Source organism: Lacerta agilis, chromosome 11 (assembly GCF_009819535.1).
Source record: "Lacerta agilis isolate rLacAgi1 chromosome 11, rLacAgi1.pri, whole genome shotgun sequence".
Lineage (NCBI taxonomy): Eukaryota > Metazoa > Chordata > Lepidosauria > Squamata > Lacertidae > Lacerta > Lacerta agilis.
In genome coordinates this window covers 13,487,485-13,500,346 of record NC_046322.1, presented here as the reverse complement: position 1 = coordinate 13,500,346, position 12,862 = coordinate 13,487,485, and the positions used below count along the sequence as shown (strand labels likewise).

Here is a 12,862-nt window from a genome sequence, read left to right as displayed (position 1 = left end):
TATAATTCCCATCATCCCTGACCACTGGTCCTGTTAGCTAGGGATGATGGGAGTTGTAGTCCCAAAACAGCTGGAGGGCCAAGTTTGGCCATGCCTTAATTAAACAAAGCCAGTTATACCTTTTTAACTTGCACTTAAATTATCTAAAAATAAAAAAGTAATGAGGAAAAAACAGTTTTACATCTTGAAAAAGTTGTAAACACTTACAGTGAGGAACTTTGAGGCTCAACAGAGATGTCATGACTGTCACAATCCTGTCCTAAAACACAATGCCATGTGGCTCTTCCTTGAGCATACGGAAGAGAACTGGATTCAGGCTAATAATGGTGCAGCTCAGCATCAAGTAGTGGGCCGAGAAGTAATGATTCCAAGGCACACAATTAAGACAAGAGATACAGGACTGAAGAGGAGCAATGAAGATGTCCCAACAGTTACCGTACCTTGCTGCCCAAGCTTTTAAGGACAAGGCAGGGTGAGCTCACTCGCAAGACACTCTTCACTTTCCTGGAAGGTTCAAGCATGCTCTCCACCTGGGCAGAGGTGTCTAATTCTACCTACAGACATGGCACCTGCATCTTGACAACAGGACTGTGCCCTGCCCTCTGACTGCACCCCCTCCTCCTGCTCAGTCCCTCCCACTGGCTGGCTGAAGTCCCTCCCCCTGCCTTGCTGGAGGAGCAATGGAGAGAGCTGGAAGATCTCCTCCAGAGTCACAGGGAGAGGACTTCCACCCCTGGGTGCCAATCTTCAAGCCCCTGCTCTGCTTTCTCTCCTTCCTCCTCCTCTTCCATCTGGGGCTGCCAAACCATGCCAGATCCTGACAGAACCGAGGGACCAATGACAAACTGGTGGGGGGGGGCATCAACAAATCATGTTTAAGGAAGCTTAACTCAGCAAACTGCCCCTTGTCATTTGAAACATCATCAGACAAACAGAAATAATGGTTTGCTTGAAATAGCTTTTCAAATCATACCTTGTGCTACCTATGGTTTGGCATAATAATATCCCTCTACTTCCAGAGACAGCTGTATGATGGCATAGTACACAGCATATTATTCCAAGATGGGCAAAAGCCCTTTTTGCAAATATTGGCTGTGATTGTTTTGGGTTGCATGATACTTTTTTTTCTATTAAAGAAGCAAACATAATGCATAGGATCTAGAAGGATGGAATAGAAATTGATATACAAAAAAGATGCCACTTATAGCGATTATGCAGAGGTTATTGAGTTTTTCATTTACGAAATATAATGCCATCGTTTTGGTTTCTTGGGATCTCTTCTACTACTGTATTTGATCACCTGTTTTCGTGGCTCATGACAGGGCCTGCAGCACACCTCAGGTATTGGCAGCTAATGTGGTGTCTTCCAGATGTTGCTGGACTACAACTCCCATCATTCATGCTGGCTGGGGCCGATGGGAATCGTAACCCAACAACATCTGTGGCGAAAGCACCTTTAAAAATGTGTTTAGTAGAACATTGCTAGATTTAGATGCAATTTATGTGTATGAGGTTAAGGGTTAAAGTTGTAATAGGAAACATCCTTCCTTGGTGGTTGAGAGTTGTTTGTTATTTACTTACATAGGCTTGGTCTGGGAAAACCTGGTTATTTTAAATACTGAGGTAGAGGACTGTAAAATTACACTTTTTATTAGTTTGTGGGTAGAAATTCTTGGTCACTTACAGAAAAAATGTTTTTGGGGGGAGAGAATTCTGCGTCACTCGTATTTGATTGGTTGAAGGACAGGCTGCCTGGGACATAAATAGGCATATTCTACTATTTTGGGGGGAAACCACAGAAAAGAAGATGAAGAAGACAAAGAAGGGGACCAGCTGAAAAGGAGAATCATTCCTATCTCATAACCAAAATACCACAGTTTATTGCCACAGTCTAACACCACCAAAGTATTGTCCATGTACCTTGTATGTAATTATTTAATACAAATAACGCTGGGGTTAAACTTAAGGCCAAAAGACTGAGTGTTATTTCTTTACTGGCATTTGTTCTTGGAAACAGCACAGAGTATCTCCATGTAAATCTAGATTATATATCCCATTTAGATTTAACAAGATCATTATATATCTTTCCCAAAAAAATCAATTGGCATTTAACACACAAAACACTCTCAACAAAAGGAAATTCAATTCCGTTGGGCAAAACGTTTCTCGTCATAAAAATGTCTGCTATATTAGAAATAAACAAATTCCTGCTCACCAATAAAATGAACTAAATGATCTGGCTTGGGTTGAAACTGCTGCACCAAAGTACAGACTTCATTATATTTGATGAAATTTGACTGGTGTGATACAATCGGTCTGATACGGCAACCAATACAGCCCAATTCGAGGTAGATCAGGATGGTATATAAACAATGTAAATTTGAAATATTGAATTAATTCAAGGACAAATGTCTTGTCATATTCATACAGTTGTCATTGAAGGACTTGTCTACCTTGCCCCAGACTTTCAACATCCCTATATCCAGTGCTGACATCAGAGAAAGAGATCTATGCCATGCCCTGAAATTTAGCTTCCCCTATGAAATATACTGGTTTCCATTGTTACTTGAAATGTCTTCTCTTAAATCCACATATTTAAGCACATTTGGATTGGAAAGAAAATACTCACGTGAGATAACACTGTCCATATACTGCGGCAAATACGGAGCCCACATGTCAATCGTCTCCTTCCTGCCTGCCTGCTCAATTCTTCTCAATTCTGCTAACAGCAAGGCCTGGGCAGCTTCTCGCACCTACAAACCCAAGGAAGACACATGTTTGCAAAAGGACTCCATAATGTTCACATACAACTGTCCAAACATAAATAACCACACACACACACACACACACACACACACACACACACGTTAAGAAACCTTTTCTAGCACCCTCTACCACAAAAAGAATCACAGAGTGATTTTCAAAACACTGCAAAACAACTTGTTGTATGAGAAAACAACTAAACTATTAAAATTATTCATCAATTATAAAACAATCATGGATAAGGTTTATCAAATCCTAAGTCCTTCGGTATTCCAGATTTCAATAATCAACTGGATGGGAAAACAGGTGTTTTAACCTAGCACCAGAATTTTGTTAAGAGCTGGTGTGCTTTGCCTCCTAGGGGAGAGAATTCAACAGTCAGGGTGCTATCACAGTGAAGACTTGATCCCATGTCACCTCCTGCCATGCAACAGCCGATGGTGGCAGGTCAAGAAGCTTCCCCTAACCCAAGCTGGCCAACCTTAAAGTCAAATCAGATGATATGAGGGAGGGGAAACATTCCTGCAGGTAAAAAGAAAAAAAGAAAACAAAAAGAATAATGCTGGTATGCAAAATGAATTGGTTGCAGATATTGCTTGTGAATGGCCAAAGCTAATATAGTTGGCATGATAGATAACATTAAAAAAACCTCTTTCTGCAGTGCACTTACAAGGCCCCCAAATGCTTCCATCATCCATTTAGGTACAACAGAATTTATAAAGAGACTATCTTTCCCAGACAGTTCAGTGATCAACAATGTCACGTTCATGCATAGGAACAATGCTTCCTCATACCCTGATAGGACACATGTGGATGGAAGAGCCGTATGGGCAAAGCCAACAAAATAAATTATTCTCATGGAGACACTGGCCACACAAAACCCTGGGAGTGACCCATGGGATTCTAGCGGAATTGCACCTTTACAACAGTGGTACCTAACCTGTGGCCTTCCAGATGTTGTTGTGTTCCAATGACCATCAGTCCCAGTCAGCCAGAATGGTTACTAGTCAGGGATAGAGTGAACTGTAGTTCATTAACTTCTGGAGACCCACAGGTTTCCCACATCTGCTTTACTGGTTCATCAAGAAAAGCCACCAATGGAAAATACCTCCCTCACCACTATGCCAAAGTATGAGTTTGGCCCTAGCTGTCGTGTAAAAAAAATCTCAGAAGTAACAGAGAACCTGGCACTGGTGGAATGATAGACCCGATTTGTAGAATTCACGATACTGCCTTAATACACCGCAAGAACACAACATTGCTTAGGATTCCTCTTCAGGATCCTGCAATGTGAGGCCCTTCTTTGTGTGCCTCCTCTGCAGGAGGTTTGGAAGGTGGAAACAAGGAAAGAGGGCCTTTTCTGCAGCGGCTCCCCACTTGCGGAATGCTCTCTATAGGAAGGCTCTCCTCCCAGGCTTTTGGCTAATTAAACAATATATGGCCTTTTAAACTGTGGGGGTATTGTTTTTGTTTGTTATTATGGTGCGTTTTATTGTGTTTTTATACTGTAAACCACCCTGTGATCTTTGGATGAAGTTTGGTATATAAATTATTACCATTATTATTATTATTATTATTATTATTATGAATCTACGTCAGTATACAAAAGAATTAAAGCTTAATATTCTTGAGAATAAAAGCTGAAATTCTTACACGTTTTGCTCGACATTCACGAGCAACACTAAAGAATGTGTGTTCACACACAACTTCTCCACCCTAAGTCTCTGGGATGAGGCAGGCTAGAAACTGAAATAAAAGATTAGTTTAGCACAGAGTAAGGTTTCATCTACCATGTGTGCATGAACTCCACCACTACTGCACAATCCTGGCAGCAGATTTTCAATTAAGCTTAGGAGCCAGCTCAAAACACTACTGTAAATGTCACAGGTCTGCTCCTCATATATTTCTTTTAAAGCTGCACAATCAACTTTTCCTCCCCTTTTTTTTTCTTTTGGCCACAACAGCATAGATGTGATGTCAAGGCCAGATAGTCATTTATCAAAAATAGTAGATGCCAACCCCATTTGCCGACGAGTGGAGTTACATTCGAACAACTCAGCAAGCTCTCTTTAGAAACTGACTTGCGAAACCTCTTAGCTGAACGCCCTTCTCCTTACTGGAACAAAAGACTGCTCTGAAAATCTGAATATTAATTGCAAATTTCAAAAATGTCTTTGTATTTTCTGCCTGCCGGCGTCACCTACATCAAAAAGTATATGACGGACCTCAGCATTGCTGAGGGGAAACTAATATTAATTGGAAGTGGTGCCTCTCAGCATTTCATTTCAAATAACTACACATAGTGGAGGGAAAGCGTTTCCTGGACTGTGACTTACAAGGGTTCTTGTTCTCTAAGCATGCTCTTCCCTCCTACTCTTTTTAAAAATATGTATAGTACTGAAGAGGATTAAAAATGAATTTGCAGCAGTTATTGAACTGCTGATGCATGAGGAGTAAACAAACTGCGTGCAGCTCCATCGAAACATGTTGAAATGGTCTGTGGCTTACAGAAATGGAGGATTTTGGTATTCCTAAGTGCTGTAATGGAACAACGATGACATCCAGTGGCCGGCAAGATTCATCGTGTACTTTGGATTAACCGCGTTCTCCGAGGCCTAGCTTCCCATTTAACTACAATATACTGTTGTTATGCGGGGATGTTAACTCTCCATTTTAAAAAAAAAACTGATCTGCAAATTGAATTGCATATACCTATATATATAAATCCAACCTTTAAACCAGAATTATGGTACGCTTTTCTTGGAACAATATATCCGACATAAAAATAATATCCCCATGCTGGCTAACAGATTCATTTCATCCGCACCCACACACACCCCTCACCCCCACTGCCACCTTCAATAAAGAACAGTACCTCCAAGCATCGATCTTGCCATCTACGAGCTAACATTTCAAGGAGAGGTGGTCTAAATTTATCCAGGCCCAACAGGTCAGGAAGCATGACACAATGCATAGCAGCAAGTTGACTCCATCCTGTTGAAGACACAGGCAAAGCATTAGGAAAGCAGCCGTCATCAAATGCCACTAGATTTATTAGCATCCACAACTACGCTTGTCAATCTTATGTTATCATGACCTGCTTGCCCAAAACGACCCCTTTTTAAAAATATATTGCATCTTAAGCAACAGGAATGCAGTTGTACTGAATAGCTTAACTTAAAACTAATACGTTATCCGTATAAGCGCACGCTAACCTCTCTTCCTGATCATTGAGGCAACTAACATTATTTGAAGCTCCTATCATCTACATTTTAATTATTCACTGCTTTATTTTGTTGTCTCTGCCATTTGTTCACTACACTTCCTAACTTCGGATTTCAGAAAGCACAGCTTCCGGGTATATAAGCTCATCCTAATTCAAAGTTACATTGGGGCACTAACAGTGCAATCCTACACAACCCCTCTCAGAAATAAGTGTACTGGGTTCAGAGGGGCTTATTCCCACCTAATATAATTATCCTTCTATAACTATGCATTTGTATTCGCTCTAACCCAGGCAAGGCCAAAGTTGGCCCTGCAGCTGTTTTGGGACTACAACTCCCAACCAGTGGTCAGGGATGATAGGAATTGTAGTCCCAAAACAGCTGGAGGGCCAACTTTGGCCTTGCCTGGGTTAGAGCGAATACAAATGCATAGTTATAGAAGGATAATTATATTAGGTGGGCCAACTTTGGCCTTGCCTGCAAGTCTAACCTAAGGACCCTCCTTTACTGAGATTAAAAAGAAAGCTAGGGCAATTGACAAAATAGCTATGTGAAGAGCCATCAGGAGGATAGCATTTCTTCCCTTCTTCCTCCTAATCTCCCCATGAGGGTCATGATCCAACATCACATGAAAGCTTAAGCTTGTTTGCTAGTCTGATGGAAGACTGGGTCTAAAGATGCCCTTCTAACATGCTGAAAGTGTCTTCGATTCATAGAAAGGTAATTTTACACTTCATTCTCCAGCAATGGGTGAGAAAAATTAATTTCACTTATGTTCCCCTGCTTGCACAACCTGTTGCACAATTGGAAGCATGAAAACATCAGTGAAATGCACATACGTCAGTGCTGCATAAATTCTTGGGCAATTATTTTCCTTCTACTCAAAGTTCTTTGGACGGAACACATAGAATCCGATTATAGACTAATTTGAAGAGTGTGTGTGTACGTGTATGCATGTGCGAGAGACAGACAGACAGGCAGATGGACAAGAGATAACACGTTTAAACCAACCAGTGCAGGACGTTTAATCAGACTGGGTACGAGACTCATGCTTTCACAGGCACCCTCTTCCACATAAAATTTCTAACCAATGAATTTGTTTTTCATGCTAGAGATTTATCACAATGTGATAAGGACAGTGCATGAGAACGGCAGCCACAATCCTGCCCTGAGGCCACAGGCGCCCTGGCGCCCTCTAGAAGAATCAGTTGGAAGGAAGTGACATCATCCTGTGAGGTACGAGGAAAGGGCGAATGTGCTACCATGCACAACGGGGGGGAAAGGAAGCAGAGGGAAGGGATGGGAATACGTTAGCAGCTATGAAAGACTTACATGGATGCTCTAAACCAACTCCTGTTTTGGCTTTAGGGAAAGCTGCACCTGAGCCAGTGTTTTATGGTCCCTCTCCAAGGGCTACATCAGGCATAGGCAAACTCGGCCCTCCAGATGTTTTTGGCCTACAACTCCCATGATCCCTAGCTAACAGGACCAGTGGTCAGGGATGATGGGAATTGTAGTCCCAAAACATCTGGAGGGCCGAGTTTGCCTATGCCTGGGCTACATGGAGGAACAGCAGTGGAAAATCATTAAGGTGCAGTACTGCTGGTTCAGGTGTGTGGTAGATTGCCCCCCATGCACAATAGCAACAAGGCTGAAATACATTTCAAATTCCTAAGCACCAGAATTACTTTTCTCTTGGGGCACATCTTTCTCTCTTTTTTAGGATTGCATCCATGAATAATAATAATAATAATAATAATAATAATAATAATAGGAAGAGGAGGAGGAAGAAACAAACAAAACAGTTAGGTATCAGCACCAGTTTCTTGAGAATCTTGATGAACATGCTGCAAGGATTTTCTTCTTCTTAAATCCCTGCTAAAAACCAAGCTTAAACATAAGCAAGATAGGTGCAGAATTGCAGCCAATACATAAAGCCAGACATGGACAATCAGCCATCAAATACACAGAGGAACAAACACTAGCTTTAAAAAGCCATAAAACACACAAAACGCTTTCAAAGTTCTAAACAGCACAACAATACCAAAAAAGCATGGGTTATAATGCTGGTTTTGATGCTCACCAATACGGACGTTAAAATAAACGGAAAGCAATGGGTTTCACAGTGAAATCGCCACTGTGTCAGTGCAGAACTCTGGGTGTTTTACACATATTGTTAACTATAGGAAATAATTTTTCACAGGTTTTATTTTTTTAAAAAAATCAAAGTACACCTAGGTTAGCACCACCATCTAGCAGGCTCCAATAGCTAGAGCTGAAGCAAAACTATTTAGTTTTTGTTGTGTCGAAAAATGCACACCTTTTCATTTATGTAAAAGCACTTTGAGGGGTGCTGGTTTTCTTAAAACAAGCAAGCGGTGTAGAATTTTTATTAAATAATTTTTCACCGCCTTGCAATAATATTTGCTTAGGTAAGTTGAACTGCCTTTATTTGATGTTATTCCCAATTACCCTCGCTGATGTCATCACATAGCCACGTCTGATTGGCTATAGCATTGTGATGTCATCCCAGTCACTGTAGGATCATTCATGTGACTAATCTAATAAGGAAACACCTCAAAAACACCCCACACACCCCCAAATGTTCATATGCTTGTAATCTAGATTTAATTTTCAGAAGAAGTTTCTTTCTTTTCTTTCTTTTTTTTCATATTCGGGAGAAATTTCAAACCTGGAAAAATAACAACTTTTACCCTCCAAATTTAGAAAAGGGGGAATTTTCGGCACAACTTTAATACATCACATCTAATCACTGCAGAAGTAATCTGGATTGTTGCTGGTTTCTAATGAATTCTTCCAGTCACCACTTAGAGGAAAGCTTGTATCTACTTAAGAGTTGAATGAAGCAATTCTCTCTTAGCATGACAGCTAAGCCATCAGACACATAGATGTTACCTGCTGAATAGAGTCTCTATTTCTCATGTAAAGGGAAAACTGCATACATTTAGTAGCACAATGAATGAGAACAATGTATGCAAATAAGTGAAAACTGGTCCATAATTCATAAACAGTAGAATTTACGAAAACACCTACAAGCAGAAGGATCTACAAATCATTTAAACTGACACATCTCCTTTTAGAAATCAGCTTAGTTCCACTGAAGTTAACAAGGCTAGGCAGATTTAATTGCTCAATTTTTTGGTGTTTGTAGGGTACTTTTATTTTTTTTTAAAACAACAACATGACCTTTTCTAGGTAATCTTTTGAGAGAGAGAGAAATTACCTGCACATTACAAGTCTGTGTTAGAAAAAAAAAGTATTTACAATATCTCAGATTTTGCCTTTTCCTTTACAGATAAAAGAATGGTAACAAAACCCTTATATATTGTCACTGAAAAACACCCTCTGTATTTATAAGCAAACAAATTTTTATCAATAGGAAAATTATCCACAAGGTAACAAATTTCCTCTAAGCCACCCAAAAGATCCCTTCAGTTGGGATTCAATTGCTTAAATCCTCATTCTGAAGCCACTGGAAAATTAAAAAATACGTAATTGTTCTCTCCTTGTCCCTTCCCCCACGGGGTGAAAAAGGGTTGACAAATTGAATTTAAAGATCTTAATTCATTAAATACAAATTTCTTTTTCCCAGTCAGATAAGCTAGCTGCTTAAGTGATGTACAACCATCACTTAAAGGCAGAGAAAAATGAATTAAAACTAATCATTAGTTGCAAATAAAGGTTGCTAAATGAAGCTTGTTTTCAAATTGAGAAGTGAATGAATGTGTAGATTAGAAGAGGCATGTAACAACGAGAGAGCAAGTTAGTTTAAAGAAAAAGGAAAAGAAAAAGGCCAAGTAGATAGAAACGGAGGTGAGAATACCTTCATTTACTAAGAAACAGGTATGTAAAGGAGCAGGGTCAGAGCCAGAGAGATCAGCTTCAGTGCTAGCAGAAACAGCAGGAGCAACTTGAGCAGGAAAGAAGAAATAAAGAGGAAAATGAAGACAGACGTTTCAGAAAACGGTTCGTATTACTAAAGAACGGGGAAAGGGGGAGAGCCATAACTCTCTGGGACTATATTAGCAATTACTATACAAGAACCCTTCAAGAAGCATTCTAGTGAGAGAGAAACAAGTCAGTTATAGAACACAGGGTGATACTTTGGTTACTTGGACTGTACACCAAGAAATGTTAAATCAAGAAAGAAACTTGCATCCATTCCATTTTAAACAGCAGAGTATGCATGTCACAACTGCACGAATAAAGCTTTACAGTTAAGACAAGTCTAATTTTGAATGTTTTGACCTTTGCAGATTGTTTTAAGGCCAGGCCGAATAAAACACCTTGAAAACTAATCTCTTTAGTACCCACACTAAGATTGATTTAGGGCGTACTGTCAACTACTTTCAGTGAGGAAGCCACTTTAAAAAGTTAATTGCTCGGAATAGTTTTTTCCAAATTAAAATTTCTGCAGTTTTACGATGGCCGTTTTGTGGTGGGGTTCTTATTTTTTTTAATGTGAAGGCAGTCCAAAGGCAGCCATAAACTTTATAGTTTCGCTAATGCTCCATGAATCAAATTATCATATGAAAGGACAGGCAGACCTTATGGCACACACCATTCTACAACCAGAGGTCAATGTTAAGATTTAGAGGTCACTAGCTGACACTTCCTTCTCACAGGGAATTACCATATGTCATGCACAAGCATCTTCAAATTAATCCCTCTCCTTTATTCCATTGCAGAACAACAATGAGCTCAGGCTCCAGAACAGATTAAGCATTGTTTCCTGAATTGTATGTTTGGTTTTCATGCAGTGAACTTCTTTTGTTGCTCTAAGACATCTGCATCAAAATTACTTCTTCTATGATTTCCACGCGAATGCATCACGATGGCACGCGCAAAGCTGTAAACCAGCCAGCATGTATTACGTGTGAATTAAATAATAATAATAGACAACCAGGATTGGCAAAGATCTTGAACTGATAAATGCACAAGCTTTCAAAAAAAAAAAAAATACACCCAGACTCCAATTGTCAGAGTTTACTGTTCGATATCTAAGCTTCACTCCTTTGTGATGAGGGTGGGAGAAAGAGAACAGTCTCTCTGGCTGTCATTGTTTATATCAATCAGTGTAACTGAAAGTAACAACAGCTGGCTTGGTAGGCCAGCAGAACTGGGCGTTCGAGCAATCTGAAAAAATACGCTGCATGAATTGATTGTGTTCAGCCACTGTCCATTGCGTGTTAACTGCGCTGCAATTAAGAAAGTTAAACTCACAGAAATGCACAACATGTCACAGGCACCAAGTCAAGCGATAGAAGGTTGATGAGAAAAACCTACAACGTTATAACTAGGAGAAAGGTGGAGCAAAAATCTAACGATTTCATGAATAAAAATCTTCTGGCTGTTACTGTTTATGGTAAACTTTCCCCCATTTGTTATCAGGGCAGAAGTAAGCAAATAACTGTAGATCTGATAGCATGAACTATAAATATGACAATAGCATTATGAACCGCATCAACAGATGACCAATGAGGATGGTAATACCTGAAGGAGCGTCTCCACCCCCATCGTTCAGCCTGGACACTGAGGTCCAGCTCCGAGGGCCTTCTGGCGGTTCCCTCACTGCGAGAAGTGAGGTTACAGGGAACCAGGCAGAGGGCCTTCTCAGTGGTGGCATTCTCCCTGTGGAACACCCTCCCATCAGATGTCAAGGAAATAAACAACTATCCGACTTTTTAAAGACATCTGAAGGCAGCCCTTTTTAGGGAATTTTTAATGGTTGAAGTTTTATTCTGTTTTTAAAGTTCTGTTGAAAGCCGCCCAGAGTGGCTGGGGAAGAAATAATAATAATAATAATAATAATAATAATAATAATAATAATAATTTTGAAAGGCCTCCCAGTGCACCATGGTTTAGATGACACTACACTGCGAACATTTAAAAACAAACTAACATAAATGACATGCAACCTCACATTAGTGGATTTCTGCTTGCCTGACATAACTCTTCTTCCCTGTTCCCTGTGCCAACTCCAAGTCTGCTCTGGAGGGACTGAGGGGAGGAGAAGGGGAAGGGGGAGTTTCACCATACCAGAATAAGCACTTTTTGCTGACTAGCAACTACAAATGTATGTCAGCCATAATGATTTACATACTTTACTGCACAGAAAAGTCAAACTTCATCATAGCATCACATACAGTGAGATACTGAAATATTTGCTTTCACATTCGTTCATTGCCCATTAAAAGCAAGACTGAAAGCTTTCATTCACTTGATTGTTCAGCTATTAAATGTGGCTTTAAAGGAGGCAAAAGTTTTTTCAGTTAATGAAATTTATCTCTCCACTAAATTTCAAAAAAGGAAAAGAAACACTTAGAGAAAATTAATGGACACTTCCTTGGGTTACTCTACAGACTTCCAGTGGGATTTGTATTCAATTTCTAACTTTCTTCTCTCGCAAATCATTCACAACCAAGCTACCTTCCTGAGGGGGATTATCTAATAATTGTATGAAGAGAAGAAGAATTTGGATTTGATATCCCGCTTTATCACTACCCGAAGGAGTCTCAAAGCGTCTAACATTCTCCTTTCCCTTCCTTCCCCAAAACAAACACTCTGTGAGGTGAGTGGGGCTGAGAGACTTCAAAGAAGTGTGATTAGCCCAAGGTCACCCAGCAGCTGCACGTGGAGGAGCGGGGACGCGAACCCGGTTCACCGGATTATGAGTCTACTGCTCTTAACCACTACACCACACTGGCTCTGTATGTATGCATGCATGCATGCATGCATGCATGTACATATATATTTCCCACCCATTTGGCTGGGTTGCCCCAGCCACTCTGGGCAGTTTCCAACACATATAAAACCATCAAACATTATAAATCTGCTGATACGGGGCTGCCTTC

The 12,862-nt window shown here is 40.2% G+C and overlaps 1 protein-coding gene across 4 annotated transcripts in view; it reads right to left on the bottom strand.

Moving 5' to 3' along the window:
- WDR7 (WD repeat domain 7) overlaps positions 1–12,862 on the bottom strand; it is a 212,238-nt gene that overhangs the window by 148,041 nt on the left and 51,335 nt on the right. For 2 of the 4 annotated variants that reach the window (XM_033164543.1, XM_033164544.1), the window contains exons 17-19: positions 9,832–9,918; positions 5,639–5,757; positions 2,630–2,753 (exon numbers count right to left, since the gene is read on the bottom strand). In XM_033164543.1, the coding sequence (XP_033020434.1) occupies positions 2,630–2,753; positions 5,639–5,757; positions 9,832–9,918 (330 nt within the window). The remainder of the gene's footprint in view (positions 1–2,629; positions 2,754–5,638; positions 5,758–9,831; positions 9,919–12,862) is intronic. The other 2 variants (XM_033164545.1, XM_033164546.1) reach the window with 1 other exon arrangement.